This window comes from Notolepis coatsorum (assembly GCF_963971535.1).
Source record: "Notolepis coatsorum genome assembly, chromosome: 4".
Lineage (NCBI taxonomy): Eukaryota > Metazoa > Chordata > Actinopteri > Aulopiformes > Paralepididae > Notolepis > Notolepis coatsorum.
Genome location: NC_140168.1, coordinates 147,502,075 through 147,521,716, shown reverse-complemented (window position 1 = coordinate 147,521,716; position 19,642 = coordinate 147,502,075). Strand labels below are relative to the sequence as shown.

General features: G+C 43.0%; 1 protein-coding gene across 2 annotated transcripts in view; it reads right to left on the bottom strand.

Moving 5' to 3' along the window:
* Positions 1-13,604, bottom strand: part of cdyl (chromodomain protein, Y-like) — a 38,326-nt gene extending 24,722 nt beyond the window's left edge. The window contains exons 1-4 of one of the 2 annotated variants that reach the window (XM_084313115.1): positions 13,174-13,604; positions 11,644-12,460; positions 9,445-9,707; positions 1,801-1,973 (exon numbers count right to left, since the gene is read on the bottom strand). In XM_084313115.1, the coding sequence (XP_084169241.1) occupies positions 1,801-1,973; positions 9,445-9,707; positions 11,644-12,460; positions 13,174-13,200 (1,280 nt within the window). In that variant the 5' untranslated portion in view covers positions 13,201-13,604. The other variant, XM_084313116.1, reaches the window with a different exon arrangement.
* Between the last annotated feature and the right edge of the window lie 6,038 nt (positions 13,605-19,642).

Here is a 19,642-nt window from a genome sequence, read left to right as displayed (position 1 = left end):
TTCCTCCGTGCTAGCGTATAGCTAGGCTATAGTGCAGGTGGGTGACTGTCAGTCAAAGCGCATTGCGAGTATGGGTGGAGCCCAGCCAAAAACAGCTTGTGCTTTGGAAGGGCAGAAAGTGGTGAATGAATGAATGAATGAATTATTTTATTTCGAATGTTTACAAATAAATAAACAAATAATTTTTCGAACATTTTCACAAATAAACAAACGAAAAGGATAGGTTTGAAGCCGAAGGCTTATAGAGCAACCTACCCCTAATTCAAAAAACAAATTAAAAAAAGTTAAAGTTTTCAAAATATAACAAACAAAAATAAATCAACAATCAAAAAGCAACAAAAACCGATCCAGAAAAGAACAAAAAAAGTAAAAGTTTGCAAGATAAAACAAACAAAAAATCATCAATCAACAAAAAACGTTCCTGAAAAGAACATAAGCCAACATAGGAAAATCAAAAATTCATCTGCAATACCAGAGTTTCATGGAAGAAAAAAAAATAAAAACAGATTTTACTATAAGATTCTAGAACCCCGTTTTAAACATATTTTTAAACTTAAAAATACTCCTGTTGTTTTTTTATTTCATCCGGTATATTGTTCCAGAGTTTCACTCCTTTAACTGACAGACATACTTTTAATTGTGGTTCGAGCTCTAGGCTGTTTCAAATTGAGTGTTCTTCTTAAATTATACGTCACCTCTCGTTCTTTAAACAAAATTTGTAAGTTACATGGCAGTTGATAACTTCTCTGCTGTTTTAAGGTCAACTAAGTCGAGGAACTTTAATGCCCTTAGTTCCAAAAAACTGTGTTTGTAGGATGGAGATAACCAACATTGTTCACAACCCTTATTGCCTTTTTCTGTAAGATGATAATAGGATTCAGATGTTTTGTATGCGTTTCCCCAAGTTTCTATACAGTAAGTTAGATAATGGTAATAAAAGAGTACAATAAATTGTGTATAATGATCTCAAATTTAATATGCGTCTGGTTTTTCTTAAGATACCTAAGCTATGCGCTGTTTTTTGCACCAAAGTACTTGATTAAAAATACAAATCATGAATTTCATTGGGAAAAAAACCTTACAGATGTGTTCCATAGACTCACAGGAATTGTGTAAAATTGCCCAAAAAGTTAACAATTGTGGACCTTTAAAGCACATTTTGATTGTTTCATTTCAAGCCTATTGTGGTGGTGGTGGACAGAGCCAAATTAGTTGTCCAAATATTTATGCAACCGACTGTGTGTATACACACAATATTTGTTAACCCTTTCACTACCTGCCACACGACAAAGGGTTAACCCTTTCACAACCACACTACAGAAGGTTAACCCTTTCACAACCACACTACAGACTGTTAACCGTCTGTAGTGTGGTAGTGAAAAGATAACCCTCTGTAGTGTGGTAGTGAAAGGTTAACCTTCTGTAGTGTGGTAGTGAAAGGTTAACATTCTGTAGTGTGGTAGTGAAAGGTTAACCGTCTGTAGTGTGGTAGTGGAAGGGTTAACCTTCTGTAGTGTGGTAGTGAAAGGTTAACCTTCTGTAGTGTGGTAGTGAAAGGTTAACCGTCTGTAGTGTGGTAGTGAAAGGGTTAACCTTCTGTAGCGTGGTTGTGAAAGGTTAACAGTCTGTAGTGTGGTAGTGAAAGGGTTAACAGTCTAGTGTGGTTGTGAAAGGTTAACAGTCTGTAGTGTGGTAGTGAAAGGGTTAACCGTCTAGTGTGGTTGTGAAAGGTTAACCTTCTGTAGTGTGGTAGTGAAAAGGGTTAGACAGAACCAATCTCTGGTAATGCCCCCCCCCTACCTGATGGTCTCCGCCATCTTGATGCTCTCCTTCTTGCGGTCGTCTGTGAGGCGTCGGATGAAGTCCAGGAAGTCCAGGCCGCAGCAGAAGATGCTGCCCACGGCGCCCAGCAGCACCACTTTGCTCTCGTCCGAGGCCGCTGTCGCCATGGCGCTCTGGATCTCCTTCATCACCTGCGGAGGAGAGGGAGAGGTGGGTGAGAAGGCTCGAGGAGAAGAGGCTCGCTCTGCAGGAGAAGTGGTTGCTTTGGTTTGGAAAAGATGCCCAGTGTTTGCCCTACTTTGAGTACTTAAGAGAGGTACCCTATAGGGGTATAACAATCCAAGATTGATTAAATACCATTCAGATTCTTTAGCTAAAGCTAGCAAACATAAAAGCTATGATGCACGATATATCGGCCGCCGATATAATATCGACCAATATGGCCGTTTTTTTACACATCGGTATCGGTCCGATATCAAGATTGGGCCGATATATATATATATTTTTTTTACATGTTTTGGCCTTAAATAGTTTCAAAATAGTAATTTCTGAAAATAAGTTACAAAAGAAAAAAAGAGAAAAAAAGAAAAAAAAGAAAATGAGTTTTGGAAAATAGCTCTTTATTTGATTATCATAAAAAAGTGTTTTCTATACAAAGATATCGACATCGGTAAATATCGGTATCGGCCAGAACAGCAATATTAATATCGGTTATCGGTATCGGCCACAATTTTCACATCGGTGCATCACTAAGCTATATGTTAGCTATAATGTCCAAACAGAGAAACTACCACCACCTAAAGAATGCTTATACTTTGTTTTATCCATGTTGAGAGTGAATAACAGGTAGGCAGCGAGGTGCAATGTAGCGCTTGCTCAACATGAAAAAAGTCGGTGGACAGCGCCTGGTGCTGAAATAACAAACGAGCAGTGTGGTGACCGTGTGAAATTAAAACACCAGTTCAGTAAGTCATTCAAACTTTATCGTTACTTATATATGACTGTGACGGCACCACACATGTGAACAGTAACAATGCAATTAGTCAAATCAGAATCCGCTTCAAGAAGATGCACTACATTAGGTACCGGTATATAAGGAATTACAACAAGACATTTATTAACTAAATGAAAAATACCATTTGGCTTTTAACCCTCTAAAGCAGCGGTTCCCAAACTTTTTTGGCCGTGCACCCCCTGTCACCTCCCGACCTAGCTGACGCACCCCCCAATGCAAACAAAAAAAATGCAACAGTCTTTTCATAGGTGCACTAAAGGCATCAACATTTAATACAATAAGAACATAAATAATAAGATAATATATAATATAAAATCATATAAATAATCATATATAAATACTAATAATAATGATAACAGCAGAACATAATATAAAATCATATACATAATATAATAATAATAATAATAAAACACAATACCGGTTGTTACAAAGGATCAGATTAAACCGAATATATATATTTATTGATTGATATATATTGCATAATATTTGTATATCGTTTGATATCCCTTGTATATTCCTTGTACATATACACGGAATATCCCTTTAGCCTAGTACAGACCATAATATTTCATTCTCCTATTGGACAGCGGTCCACAGGCGCCAAGGCCATGCCTCCAAAGTCAGGTTCAAAGTCACCGCCGGGGACATGCCTGGACAAGAATGGTATTGCCCAAGGATATGAGACAGGAATAAAGCTGGTACTAGTTTATTCATCTAAGCGTATAAATACGGCGCAGGTGAATACAGAAGCACTTAGAGAAACTTAGTGTTGTTACCCAATAAGTTGAAGCCTCACCCACGATGCTACGTGCGGTGAAGTATGGCCTTTTTGGCCCCAAATAGAGCATTGAGACCGCGTGCGAATTAATAACTGAAGTGTCAGAGTTTGGCGCTATACCGTCGAGTGCAACATATTTCTATTAAGTCAGTAATAGTCTATTTGTGTATAGTGTATCGTGCGGCTAAAGTTCTACAGTGACCAGCATCACCAACGTTTTCCTCGTATCAGCTAGAGTGCTTATCCAGGCTGGGCTGCTTTCATGGCGCTTTCACCCGAGGAGCCCTAGACGAGGACCGTGTGGACATGTACACTGGATTATCTACCCGACGACTGCATAGCCATTTACGGCTGGATTATATTTGATTTTGGTCCTGTAATTAATGGAGCGGAGAATCGCCGACGCCCACACGTGTGTGGGATTTACCATGTGAGGAGCCACGTCGAGTCTGCGCCTCAGAGAGCCTGAGGCAGGCTAGCTTTCTTCCCTGTGGAGCTACAGGCTACGAAGAACAGCTGTATTCGTCTGTGGATCAAGATCTTATTGCACCGTCTCCCGTACTCGGAGTCTCCTTATCATCGTTGACCCAGACTCTATTACCGACAGATCCTCTACCCTTGCTGGCTTACAACCGGGGGGACCCTTCCAGTATCTCCCGCTATATATTACTAGTGTACCATAGATATAATTCCCTAAGATTCAGGTTGTATAATTACCTCCTGCGTAACCAGAGAATGGACATTCATTATTGATTTGCCTACGCACATTCCTTTGCCTTATAAGCGCATTCAAAGTGAAATAGAGAAGTATATTATGTACCTTTTGCTGCAATAAATACTTAATTACAACTTTGTGTGGAACCGATTCATTGTGGGAAGTGTTCATCATTATATATATCATGTACTGTATGGCCAGTAATTAAAGTACATAAGACGGTAGTGGTTTAATGATACCATACTTATCAATACAATCAGGGAATTGTACCCCTCAGTTACACCGGTAATAATAATAGAATGGTAGTATATCCCATTGACAATAGTATACGTTTCCATAAATGTCTGTACGGTTGTTGAGGATGAGTGCAGAGAGAGAGTGACAGTAATCATCAGACTAGTCATTCTAATATTAATTTACATAAGATAACTTCAAGTGAATATTCTCAGTACCCAGTGAAACACCCTCAGTCCCTGGACCCCAAATTAATACCATTGTAACAATAGAAATAATAATAATGATAACAGCAGAACATAATATAAAATCATATACATAATATAATAATAAAACACAATAATAATACTAATAATATAATGGTAGTATATCCTATTGACAATAGTATACAATTCCATAAATGTCTGTAGCTACTAGGGATGCACCGATATGAAAATGTGCCACCGATACCGATTGTTCAACTAACACAATCGGCCGATACCGATTCCGATATTTGTGGCAACAAATTTTTTTTAAATATATTTTCTTTTTGTAATATTTTAAATTTTTTTGTAATATTTTTTTTTTTTATGAAACTACTGTATATTTGTGTTACAAATTGTGCTCACCGATATGAACATAGGCCTCTTTACTTAGTTAAAAAAAGGAAACATCAAGAAATAGCACTATCTCTCTCCCAGTATGTTCTGCAGGGCTGCATCTAGATACTAGTTCTCCCAGCATGGTCTACCTGCTGGGCTGCAGCGAGATACTATTGTCTCAACCAATGAAATTTTGATTGACAGTCGATTCTGCCAATTACGTCACACACCGCTTGCACCCGCCTCTGCTGTTACCACCAATCGGCAAGCCGTATACATTTTTTACTTCGGCTTTTGTCCGCCATTGATTTTGAGTTGACGAGGTTTTCTAGAACAACAACACGGCGCGGCTGACGTTTAGCTTTTAGATCCGCAGGATGACTTAAATGAGGCATAATGATTTTACTGCAACTAATGTTATAATAAAACAAAGCCTTTCTATACATGTGTCTGATTGAAAACGTTATTAACAGATTGCAGAATGGGTAAAACTCAGGGCTCTGTGAGCAACGGAAGGAACTGAGCTAGTATGAACGCTTGCTACGTTCGGGTAAATAATATGCTGATGTTATTGAACGTGTAACACTAACTATATAACGTTAATGCCACAACACGAATGCCTTGTTAATCATAAGTAGTAACTTTGATGCAGTAGCTTGTGTGTGTGTGTGGGGGGGGGACTGGGGACGGCGTTGTGCAGGTCGCGAGTGAACTTTTTTTTGTCTTGACGCTACACAAATTGATGGATATTTATCGGCTACTGCCATTGGCACATTTGAGCTTATCGGCTGATAGGCCGATTGCGCAGTCAACAAGGCACTTATCGGCCGATACCGATACCCGACCGATACATCGGTGCACCCCTACTTCCCTGTCATCGACTTTGCCCCATCAGTGCATATTCCAACGCAGCGTGCCCAGACTCGATTCCATTGGACCTCATAAAAGGCATCAATCAAATTAAAGGTTTACACCAACAGATTGGCATCAGTGGACTCATCTACTTGGAGAGAATAAAACTCACCGTTATTCACGCGACCGACTAATGTAGCCAGGATGTTTTCAGAAATCATATCGATGCGTCGTGAGTCGTGACACCGTGTTGTTGGACACCGGGATCATATCCAATTTTTTTGCTTCTTTCTCTCCAATCATACATTCAACCATATCTTTGGCAATTGGCAGGCACACGTCTTCCACAAGTGTGTGAGGTAGTCCCTTTTTAGCCACTGTATGTGTCGGTCAAGGTACTGGAGTCTCTGGAGCGTAACAGTAAGAAGCATTTTGTATAAAAGTATTCTGTATAAGGCGGTTAGGTGGCCGAGCGGAGATTGCGTTCGTCACCAGCCCCGGAGCTGTGAGCTCGATTCGCCTGTTCGAATCCAGCTCACAGCTCCGGGGTTGTCACCAGCTTGGCTGGCCGTCTGCACTGATACAATTGGCTGTATCAGAGGGTGGGAGAAGCTGGCGGGGTGGGTCCGGGTCGTTGTAAACAGCGACTCCTACAGTTCGGTCGGGGCGCCTGCTAAGCGCGGATTGGACGTGAGGGGGATAGTGTGGTCCTCCCACACGCTACGCCCTCTCAATGAGAATCCGCGCTGCCAGGTGAAAAGAAGCGGTGATTGGCTGGACGTGTGTCGGAGGAAGCACGTGGTAGCCTCCACTCTCCCAGATGATCTGACTGTGGGGGGTAAGTGCGCAGCGATCAGGAAGGGACTGGGAATTGGCATACGACTAACATTGGGATGGGAGAAAATCAGAGGAAAATGGAGGGGGAAAAAAGACCAATAAAAAAAAAAAAGTATTCTGTATAGGGGAGCTCCAGTAGCTCACCACGTACCGCGAGTGCTATTTCAGCGCCGTGGACAACCGCGCTCGCGCGGATCTGGGGCTGAGCGCGTTCGAATCCCGGACGGCAGCCGTGCCTTTCCCAGAGTGTCTACCCCCCCCCCATCTGAACCCTTTCAGCCTGCTTCTGTCGGTCGAACTTGACCAAGTATGAATGAGAAGAAAAAGCGATAAACGCTAAAAGAACCAGGTGACTGGTCAAAGTTTAAAAAAAAAAAAAAAAAAAAAAAAAAAAAAAAAGTATTCTGTACTTCTGTATGACTACTATTAAAGAAACTTGAACTTGAAACTTGGGGTATATGCCCATATTAGGAGACCCGAAGAGACTCCAGGCAGAGCGGAGCGCATCAGCACAGATGAAACGCACCTGCATGTGTCAGACTCGCCCGAGACATTATTGTTTATCATTATTAAAACGTACGTTTTTTATTAAAACGTTTCTTGAATTTCATGATTTACACAGTGAAAATCCCCATTTGAAATAATGGATATTAGTTATATTTATTAGTAAAATAACACCATAGCACCGCCATTAGCCTTTTCACCACAGTTTGGGAACCACTGCTCTAAAGCCAGGCACAACACTAGACATGTTTTGTAAAACATTAAATATCTTTGGATCAGTTTGTGATAATAGATTCCTAAGACTTGCTTTATTGTATAGGAATCTATTGTCATCTCAAAGTTTAGTGCATCTCTCTCCGAGATTGTGCGGATGTAAAGCATAGAATCTTGAAATATTTAGATTGGTTGTTTTCTCTGGACTGCATCTAATCCGCTGTATCTATCCATTTATCATATATCTATGTCTGTCACTATAGCCAATGGAAATAGTCACGTCGTGGACTGGGAGAACCAATGGAAGATTCCTATTGTTTCTCAATAGTCCAGTGCACTACACAGAAAGGGCCGTCAGATATAGACGCATTGGTTACGTGTAATCAGGGGAGGAAACTAACTTTTTGGCTTACCAGCCAACTGGCGAGTAGCTGATTTTTTTTACCAGCCAAACAGATTTTTTACCAGCCAAAAAAAATCGCTAATTGTGATAATTATGTTGTCTTTGTATGTCTTCGTCTAAATTGATTTTCAATCTTTAGTAATAATCACACCGTGTCTCTACTCTTTAAAATATTTATTAACATAAAACATTAATAACAGTGTCTCTACTCTTCACAATATTAGCATAAATAAAACATATTAACATGAAAGAGGGATCTATTCTGGACTGGGTTGGGCTGAACTGGGCAGTGAAAGATGCTGGGTTGGACTGGGTTGGGCAGTGAAAGAAAAAACCTGAAGTATGTTGTGAAGTGTATAGATAGATGTGAAATGTATAGATGTAGCAGTACTGTCTATCTGTATGTCGTGTATGTCATATGTTATGATGAATTGAAAATGGGGGACCCTGATGTAAACCAGACGAAAGTCTTTCTCTGGTCTGCATCCCCTTAACAATTGTGTGTATTGAGAATTGAGCCGTACTGTATTGTACCCATTCTGCAATCTGTTAATAAAGTTTTCAATCAATCAATCAAGTTAACTTTGAACCTCGGTTGTCAAGCCGCGTCAATGTTGTGTATGCATCTGGGTAGGCATCACAACGGTGTTCACTGTGCCTTTAAGACGGCACGGTGGGCTGGACGACAGGGCTGTGAAATACAGTCAGTGTTGTGGTATCGTCAGTTCGGTTGGTGTGTTGTTGTGCACTGGTTGAGCATGCAATAAAACATGTAACCTTACGTCGTAGTCCGGTGCGTTTTTGGAAACATTATAGTCATAACAAATACACCTAGCTAACATGGGGCTGGCTGCTTTGAGCACACACACACACAGGGCTAACGTTAGCTAGCAAGCAGCTATATAGCTAAAACGCTAACTAGAAGCTAACTACTGTATACTGTTCAAATAGACTAACATACACCTCTGTGATTTAAATGTGTCCTTGCCTTATACTCGAGGGTTGTACTAGGGTTGGATGTAGTTCCCCGTTGGTCAGTCTGTCTGTTTTCCATCTTCTGCTGTGTTTAACGTTATCCGTTTGCGAGTGCTCCCTTGACTGATGGCTAGTACCGCGGGACTTTTATTCAACATTATATGTCCGCCGCGGGTTGGCCAGTACTGCGGGAACTTTTATTAAACATTCTATATGTCCGCGGGTCTTGTGCAGTGCTCTCGTGACACTGTCAACTAAAGCGAGCACTCAGAAGACGTGCACCGTTTGCCAGTGACCGTGATTGCAGAATGTTTTTTTTTGTTTTGTTTACTAGTCGCCAGACTGGCGAGTGGTCTTCATGAATCACTCGCCAAACCTAAAAAATACTCGCATTTGGCGAGTAAAGTGGCCTAATTTCCTCCCCTGCGTGTAATGTAAGATAGACCGATAAGAGAGGCGCTTGTCTCTGGTTTTATAATAAAATGGCAAAAAGACAAAGGTATAATGTTCAGTGCAAATGTGCATGTTGTTTACAGTTGGCCCCTACATACTCACATCAGGATTCAGGGAGTTGTTCTCTGTGGTCTTGGTCGAGAGGAGAATGTGCGTGAAGCCGTCCTGCTTCTTCACGATAATGTCCCGGTAGCGGTAGGCGCTCTCAGTGTGCCGCACGCTGAAGCGAAGTCGCTTGTCACAAGCGGAGCGCTCCTCCAGACGTCTCTTGCCCGCCGCCCCCGAGGCACCGGTGACACCCGCCACGGCACTCTGCAGCCTGCCCATCCCGCCGGCAGCTAGAACCTCCATCAGCTTGGAAGTGCCTGGGCAAGAGAGATGACGGGACGAAAAGAGAGACGGAAAGATCAGCTGACAGACAAACCAACAGAACAGATTATGGTGATGCATAAACTAAAAGGTAGTAGCCACAAATTAGGTTGGAAATGGTATTTATGGGGGGGGGGGGGGGTGATAAGCTTACTATTTCATAGATGCATGCAATAGGCTCTGCCTACACATCTACCATACAGCAAAAATATTAGAACATATAATTAAAAGAAACATTTGAAATGACAATGCTATTGGAATACTATTAACCCTTTCGCTGCCACACAACAGCCGGTTAACCCTTTCACTGCCACACAACAGCAGGTTAACCCTTTCACTGCCACACTACAGAAGGTGAACCCTTTACTATAACTAGTGTGATAGTAAAGGGTTAACCTTCTGTAGTGTGGCAGTGAAAAGGTTACTGTGAGTGCAATGCCTCACGCTTCTCCAACTCCCGGCATCTGTACATCATCTTGCTTCCATGGCACTAGACAACATTATCTTTGGCACATCTTTGGCACATGTACTGTAGGTAGGTAGCTTGTAAATTACCGATTACTCTTTCATTAGTCCAGTTGAAAACATGGCGGGGGCCAGTTCATTTTAGGGCTGTACCGAATAGTTCGAAGCTTCATTCATAACGTTGACATTCGAATTTATTTCATGTCTATTCATTCCGTTAAACCAATGGGGTTTTTCTTCACAGTTGCAGATAAAGATTAGGCTACACTACTATTATAGTATATGACTAGTCATAAAAATTTTAATAAAACATTCTTCATAAATGATGTAGCCTATCTGCAGCCACTTGGCACTCCACCAAGACGTCACGTCACCATCACTTTCGTACCAACCGTGCCCTTATTGGATTATTTATGTTGACAAACTGACGAGTTATATTCATTAAAGAAAGTTGATTTAATAAAATAAAAAAAGACAAATTTAATCAGATTAATCACTTTATTCAAATTGAGGATTTTGTTTGAGGATATTCTTTTACATTTGACTTTTTTACGATTACGTCATAAAATATGACGACAGACATTCGAAGCTTCATTCGAAAACTTCAATAGAAGCTTTGAATGTAAAAAATTATAAAAAATAAAAATGACATTCGGTACAGCCCTAGTTAATTTACTGTAGATAATGAAACATGGAGAAGTGTGTAAAACTCACTCCTCGCTCTTGCTTTGGCTCCATCGTTAGCACTTTGTGCTGGTGTCGTGACCAATGTTATGTGATGTGTCAAGTGAGTTTAGGTGAATGAAAGTCACAGAGATGGAGAAGTCTTTTAAACTCACTCCTCAGAAATACTGCCCTTCCTCGATCTGGCTAATGACCAGCAGCCCTGCTGCCCTTAATGAAGGCGAGACCGGCCAGAGGTTTTAGCCAAGGAGAGGAAGCTTAAGTCCTTGCTAACAAGGCCGCTTCTGCTCGGCTGTTGACAGGGACATGCAAACGGGAGCACATCACCCCTGTCCTAGCCTCCCATCATTGGCTGCCTGTGCAGTTTAGGATCCATTTTAAGATCCTGTTGTTTGCATATATAAGCAATACATGGTCTGGCCCCACCCTACCTCACCGAGATCCTGCACCCCTACACCCCATTACGGTTTCTGAGGTCTGCTGACCAGTCCCTCCTTGTTGTCCCCAAATCCAGGCTAAAGAACAGGGGGGGACCGTGCGTTTGCGGTTGCAGCCCCCAAACTCTGGAACGAGTTGCCGCACCACAGTGGGCTGGCCCCAACGCTCCCATTAAGTCCCCCATCTTAAAACACATCCGTTCTCCCTACCATTTAGAAAAATGTACAGTCTGCTGCCGTAATTTGTTTGTAGTTCTGTGTTTTTTTTACTATATTATTGATTGTCAACTTTGTTGTTTTTAAACGTGCTATATAAATAAAGTTGGATTGGAATGAAGGACCTTACCTGTGCCATTTAAGGTGTGTATCGCTGCAGGTGTTATGGGAACCTGTGGAGGCGGCAAAGGGCTCTGCGACTGAACACTAGGCCGGATCCCCATGCGCGCCCGCTCCTCACCGGCCCGCAGCAGTGACCCGGGAGGCTTCTCGAGCAGGGCCACCTCCGGGGGCACCAAGTGGGGCTCCCGGCCCCCCGGCTCCAGGCTGGGGGCCGCCTCGCTGGCCGACTCCTCCAAATCCACCCTGGTGTTCATGGGACTTCGAGGCACAAGGATCTTAATCCCAGTCTTGGCCAGATCCATGCTACGCAGTCCTGTACCCACGATGGACCCCGCTAGGATGCCCGTGTTAGACACCGCTGCACCGACGTTACACGGTTCATACCGTTCACTCGCAAGTGGCTTCTGGGAGCCCATTTTAGAGTCCACGCCACCCCTGTCCGGCAAAGGCACCTGATGAGGCCGTTTCACAGACGGCATGTCTGCTGGGGTGGGGGGAAGAGGGTTTTCAGGGCCTTCGGGTAAACTGCTGCTGTTATCGTTGGTACTTCCGCTGTGTGGCTGCGGTCTGGAGACCTGCATGCGGGCGTTGTTGATGGGGCCGTGGCGGCGGGCGGCAGTAGGAGAGCCGCGCGTGGAGCGCAGTAAAGTGCTGTCTCTTTGTCTTTCACCGTTTACACGGTTGAATTCGTGGATGAAAACCATGCAGCTGGACAGGTGCGTCTCTGGTTCCCAGGTGTCCTCCTCTCCTCCGTAACCTCTCCAGCGAACCAAGTACTCAATCTTCCCCTTCTTGTTCTTCCTTTTGTCCACTATTCTTTCAACCTGTTTAGGAAACACAAATACAGTGTACATTTAGGCTATGTTGAGATTAAGCCCAGTTAGACCCTGCTTTTATTTCTGTATGGCAGCGAAAGTAAACAGTTGGTTGCCACTTAGGAAGAATACCACCCAAACGACGATTTACATTGTTTTTTCTAGCATTACAAGTCAGCATTTGCCTATTATCAGATATGACATCAGGAAAACTGCTCCCAGGAGGTTATTTAACTACGGCAAAGCTGTGTAGTTGGGTATATACAGTTGGAGCCTGGAAACTAATGTTACACAGAAACGTAGCTTGATGCCTCCATGGCTTTGTGCAGCTTCATGGCATCTCGTGATGTCCATGCACCCCCACGTATTGTCATTATTACCAATGTTAAGCAAAGGCTACGAAGTGAAACCAGCGAGCTTAGCCAACGTCATCTAGCTTGAACACGACGGTGACACAACGTTAACTCATTGGCGTTACGTGTAGCTACAAGCTAAATTATTATTTAACTTAACAAGTTAGATGCTAACCTCAGCGTTGGCTATATGGAGAAGAGACCAGCGACATTGTTCCCCAAATGTGACCCAGTCGTCCTCCCAAATGTATAACGGCAGTGACTGACTTACCTAGTTAGCTAGCACTTAGTTGACACAGAAAGATGTGAATAGTAGTAGCTAACGTTAGCTAGCAGTTAAGTGAACTATTCTTCAGCTAACGACGTTACCTCATACAGCTCGTCGTCCGCAGCCATAATAATATCCAGTCTTCTACGTTAACCCACAACAGGGCTTCCTGCTGGTCGGTGTTCCAGGGTGTTCGTGGTTCGCTGGCTCACTTAGAAACGTGTTGAAAACAATCAGCATAAAGATGGTGCACTTTGCACTATTGAAGGCAAACCCAGAGCATCCGAGTATCCAGCGCTTCTTACTAGGGTGGATCTGGTGGTGAAGTTGACCGGTAGATGCTAGATCGGACGGCCTGGAAGAAAATGTTTACGTTAACTTTTTTTTTAGGTTATAGAGGGATACTTTTATAAACAACTTTAAGGTTAAAATTATGACGACTTGCGTCTTTGCAGCTTTGGCCAAAAACGGACCAAAGAAAAACGCCGCTGACCTAGTCCGATCTAGCATCAACCAAGTTGACCAGCTTTACGGCAGCTTGACACTTGAGTAAACTTCCGGTGATCACTGAGTAAACTTCCGGTGAGGTTAGAATATCACTGAGTAAACTTCTGGTGAGGTTAGATTCTAACCTCACCGGAAGTTTACTCAGTGATATTCTAACCTCACCGGAAGTTTACTCAGTGATATTCTAACCTCACCGGAAGTTTACTCAGTGATATTCTAACCGTTAGAATATCACTGAGTAAACTTCCGGTGAGGTTAGAATATCACTGAGTAAACTTCCGGTGAGGTTAGAATATCACTGAGTAAACTTCCGGTGAGGTTAGAATATCACTGAGTAAACTTCCGGTGAGGTTAGAATATCAAAACAAAAGCCCCCGAAAAACGAAAAAAATTACGGGAATACGTTATGTATGTATAACGTTATGATTAAATACATAAATACATGCATACAGATCTATACCAGTGTAACGTTATGATACATACATTTTTGCTTTGTGCATTTCATTTAGACATGACCTTTTATGTGAAGTAATAGCCTAATAATATGGAAATAGCCTGGGGGCTGTACATTGGAGGTGGTTCGGTGGGTGGGGTGGGGGTTGGGTAGGAGGGGTGGGTGGGGAACACTGTAGAACTGTGCAAGCAAAACTGTACATTTGAATATTGACAACCATACTTGGTCATTTACTGTACATTGGAGGGGGTTGGGTTAGGACATTTACGGTGGCCAGTTTCGAATGGCAGCCTCCTGTAGGTGCTCTTTTAGAGCGGTTTTGAATGTGGGTAGGGATTCACATTCCTTTACAGCTTTAGGTAGGGCGTTCCACGTTGATGTGGCATAATTGCGAAACGTGTTTAGTCCGTTGTTTGAGCCGAATCTGGGTTTAACATGATTTGTTGAGCTTCCTCTGGTGTTGTGGTCGTGGTATTCACTGACCTTTGGGAAGTATTTTGACATGTACATGGGTACCTTAGTCGTATAGTGTATCTTGTAGACCAGGCCCATTGCAAGTTGCTGTACTCTGTCGTCTACTCTAAGCCATCCTAGGTAGTCAAAGTGGGCAGGGGTGAGGTGGGTTCTAGGAGTAAGGTCAAGTAGTAGTCAGAGTAAGGTCAAGTAGTAGTCAAAAAGGCAGAAATAGGTCCGCCAGCAATAATATCTGCCCCGTCAGATTATTTTGAGAATATAATTTGTAATGAAGACTCGCTTTATTGTATCGGAATCGGGAGACTTAGGTCAAGTTAGAAAGATATTCACAGATTCGAATTTCCACTGTCAATAATTCTTAAGCGAAATGTTTTTAAAACACAAAGGACAGCTCTTTCCTATCGTAGTAAGGTAGACAATGAGCTACAACCTTATTTTCACCTAAACGAGGCGAGCCGGCCTCGGAGCTGTACATTTAATAATAATATTGATCTATATGTGCAGTCGGCCTTGAGGTAAGTGCGCAGCCAGGGACCGTCTAAAAAGTGCAACACTGAAAAGAGACACTACAAAAAGATTCAATAACTTCACTGTCATACAGTGTATAGTGTCACCAAAATCACTGCACACATCATCAATGGTATCCTACCGGTTATACTACAACACTTAGATTTGAAAAAAAAAAATGCTTTTTCATAATTCTGGGATTTTGTATTGGAAAAGAACATTAAATATCTTCACTCTTATAGGGTGTAGTGTCACCAAACTCACTTAACAGATACATTTTATCCTACTGGTTATACTAAAACACTTGGATTAAAAAAATATATAAATATATATATATATATATATATGCTTTTTCATAATTTGGGGTATTTTCTATTGGGGAAAATAGTATAAAATAGTTCACTCTTTTTTTATCCACTTTTTTCTCCATTTTAAATTGTTCTCCCATCCCAATTTTTTGTCGTGCCAATTCTCCCCTCCCCTGTCTTGAACGTTGCTCACATATGCCCCCACTGGCCGATTGTAGGGAGGATAGAAGCCTTGCATCATATGTCTCCTCCGATACATGTGGAGGCAGCCTGTCACATCTTTTCACCTGCCAGCGCGGACTCTCATTGGTGAGGTGTAATGTGTGGGAGGCCACACTACCCCCGCCATTTCCTGTCTCTGCTGTGCAGGCGTCCCCCTACCGACCTGTAGGAGTCGCTGTCCACAACGTCCAGATTACCACCCATCGACTTCCACCCGCTAACTCTGCCAATGAGTTAGTATGACGACTGGCCCAAGCCGGAGGCAACGCCGACAGCCGGAGTCGAACCCGGTGTCTCTAGCATTGGTGACGAGCGCAATGTCCGCTGCACCACCCAGCCGCCCAAAATAGTTCACTCTTGTACACTGTAGTACCATCAAATTCAGTTAAAAAAAGCATTGCAAAATCATCACAGCAGAGAAAAAAAGATTGCACATCGGCGGAAAATATTGCACATGAACCATTATTGCATTATTGCACATGTCCCAACATCTGTCATATTGCACATACAAGTATATATTATAGTGAGGTAGATGTAGATGTGGTGGCAATAGGGGGGGGGGGGGGTGATTGTTCAGTTCAGTGATGGCTCTCGGGAAGAAGCTGTTCTGCAGCCTGGAGGTGCAAGGCCCTGTATCGCCTCCCAGATGGCAACAGGGAGAAGAGGTGGTGAGAGGGGGGGGGGGGGGGGGTTGGGGGGGGCTTTGAAGGCCCTGTATCGCCTCCCAGATGGCAACAGGGAGAAGAGGTGGTGAGAGGGGGGGGGGGGGGGCTTTGAAGGCCCTGTATCGCCTCCCAGATGGCAACAGGGAGAAGAGGTGGTGAGAGGGGGGGGGCTTTGAAGGCCCTGTATCGCCTCCCAGATGGCAACAGGGAGAAGAGGTGGTGGGGGGGGGGGGGGCTTTGAAGGCCCTGTATCTCCTCCCAGATGGCAACAGGGAGAAGAGGTGGTGAGAGGGGGGGGGGGGGGGGCTTTGAAGGCCCTGTATCGCCTCCCAGATGGCAACAGGGAGAAGAGGTGGTGAGGGGGGGGGGGGGGGGGGGGCTTTGAAGGCCCTGTATCGCCTCCCAGATGGCAATAGAGTGTTGGTGAGCCGCCATCTTGGCGTTATACTGCAATGTAAACAACAGGTGATAGAATGAACGAATGAATGAATGAATGAATTGCGCGATGAATTATATATTTAAGATATGTCTAAACCCAAAAAGAGTAAGCTGGAAGCTGCTCGAACATATAGAGAAGGACTTGGTCAGCAGGAAAGGGCGCGATATTGTGACAAACTCAGACGAATAGGTGATAAAGATCCTTACGAGTTAGCTGCGTCGTCTTGGAGTTGCGACCCCACAATTTTGCCTTCTGTTGCCTATCCAGATATAGTCAACTACCTAGTATTTTCGCCAAGCCCATACACGAATGAAGATCTTAAGGCTTACAAAGGGTTGGATGCCTACAACCAGATGGTGTGTGTGGATGGGTGCACAGAGATGCACAGTACCAGATAATCGACGATGACATGTGTCTTGTGAAAGCCAAGGTAGGTGATTCACATAACGTTACTAGATCAACTGATCTTTACATTTAGGAAATTGTAATACCTAAGATTATTTTCTAATAGTCTACTAGTACACATTTCTGGATCAAAATGCTGATCGGTCATAAACATATAAACAATTAAACCCTATTAAATAAGTAAATTGATGAGTAGGCTACTGTATATTTGCATATCTCTGTTAGGATCTATGGGTAACACTGTACTGTATATTTGCATATCGTATATGTCACAAATGTAACAGTACTATATACCTGTATGTCATGTATGTCCCTATGTCATGTATGTCCCTATGCCATAAATGTCATGATGTCATGTATGTTGTGTATGTCATAAATGTCACTATGAATTGAAAATGGGGGACCCTGATGTAAACAAGACAAACGTCTTTCTCTGGTCTGCATCCCCTTAAAAATTGTGTGTATTGAACCGTACTGTATTGTACCCATTCTGCAATCTGTTAAATAAAGTTTTCATTCATTCAAACTCGCTTTTTATTTACAAGCTTATATTTGGTTGTCTTTTATTCAGGTACTCCATTCCCAACGAATAAGAGAAAAACCCCTGGAGCCCTGGATAATGGCTGAAAAGTCTGGTAGGATTGTTGGAGCCCACTGTACATGTATGGCGGGCCTGGGCGAGACCTGCACACATGTAGCAGCATTGTTGTTTCTCATTGAAGCAACAGTGAAGTTGAGGGACTCAAAGACAGTGACGCAGGAAAAGGCGTATTGGCTGTTGCCTACTGCAATGTCAAAGGTGGAGTACAAGGAATGCAGAAAGATTGACTTCACTGCAGCAAAGAGATACAAAGTAAAATAAGGGCTAAAAGTGAAGTGCATGTACTACAGTCACTTGAGAAGCAAAAGGAAAGTGCTAGTTGTTCTACTCTTAAAGTAAACAAAACCCAACATCAAACCAGTGATGAATTAGCATCATTGTTCAATGCTCTTAGCACAACTGGCTCTAAGTCTGCTATTTTGTCGCTGATTGAGCCTTATTCAAATGATTTTGTTCCCAAGCCGATGGGTGAAAACTTTCCTCTGGTGTTAACGGAATTACGAAACGAGTATGCAGTTCACATGGACTATACTGATGTATTGTCCATTTGTAATGGTGTTGACATTTCTGTATCCCAAGAGCAAGCACATGCAGTTGAGGCAGCTACAAGGGAGCAAGCTTCCTCCAAACTGTGGTTTCGATTTCGTGCTGGTCGGATTACAGCATCCAGTGTTCGAATTATGAGGGGACCAATGGGGGCTCAGCCCCCATAGCTATAGTCTGAGCCCCCATAGTCAAGACCCCCTGTGGGGGTCTCTCAAAAAAATTATATAATTTTTTTTTTCTTCTTTTTTTTTTAATGTACGAATTAGTATTATTTATGCTACCTAAATAAATTGTTAATAGATCATATTTTTCTTTTCAGTTTTTAAAAGAACAGTAATTAATGTTGTGGAATAGGCTGCATTTCACCTCCAAGCCGCTATGTGTCGCCCATGAGCGTCGCCCCATAAGTTTAACGCTACTCCAACCTAGTGAAGAAGAAGCAGCTGATGTAAACAGAAGGCTGCCGGTCCGTCTGTGTCCTGCAGGCTGCAACTGAAAACATAAACACTAAACAGTACGCCACATGCCGCCAAAAAAAAGGCTCAACCGCCGCAAGGCTGTACAAAGCTGGACAGCTTTGGTTTTATAAAAAGGCCAAAGTCTGACGCTGTTAGTGCAGCAGCTAGCAGCGCTACTGTCACTGAAGTTGACACTGCTAGTGCTAGTATTAGTGTTAGCTCTGCTGCTCCTGTGCACAGTGCACCTGTTATTGTTACCGCGCCGTTTGCCACTGCCAGACCCGAGTCTCCACCACTAGACCTGGACTGCGCTGCTACTCAACCACCACAATGCTGGGGTCCGAGTCAGTGGAACTTTTGGAAAAATAAATATAGCTGGTTATTTGCCAAGGAGGGATGCATTGGCTGCCTTCCATGTAAAAACGCCAAGATATTGTTAAATAAATAATTTGGAGCCCATTTGGCAGAGCAGTGGATGAATGGGACTGTGAGTAGCTCTCAGAGCAAGAAGTTGAGGAAGAAAATATACTTGCACAGTGATAGCATTGCTCATAAGCAAGCTATAGAATGTCAAACCCAGAAGGAAGTGCTTCCAAGAAAAGTGAGCGAAATCACATCTGCTTTGCTCAAGGAGACAGCCAGTTCATTCAGGGCAGCATATACTGTCGCTAAAGAAAGGTTGCCTTATACCAAATTGAACCCCCTTATGACACTTAATGAGTTGAACGGTGCGACAGTCGGGCCAGCTCACCGATCCGATCATTCTTGTGCACAGATCATAGAGCACATTGCCACAGAGATGGAAAAAAAATTCTCATGTCAAATCGCAGGATTCACGTATCAGTATAACACTGGATGAAAGCACAATTCATGGAAAAGCTTACATGATAATTTATGTCAGATGTGATGTCACTGGGGATGGAGATGTGGACAATGTTTTTCTTGACCTTGTTGAACTTGATAAGGGCACAGATGCAGAGTTGC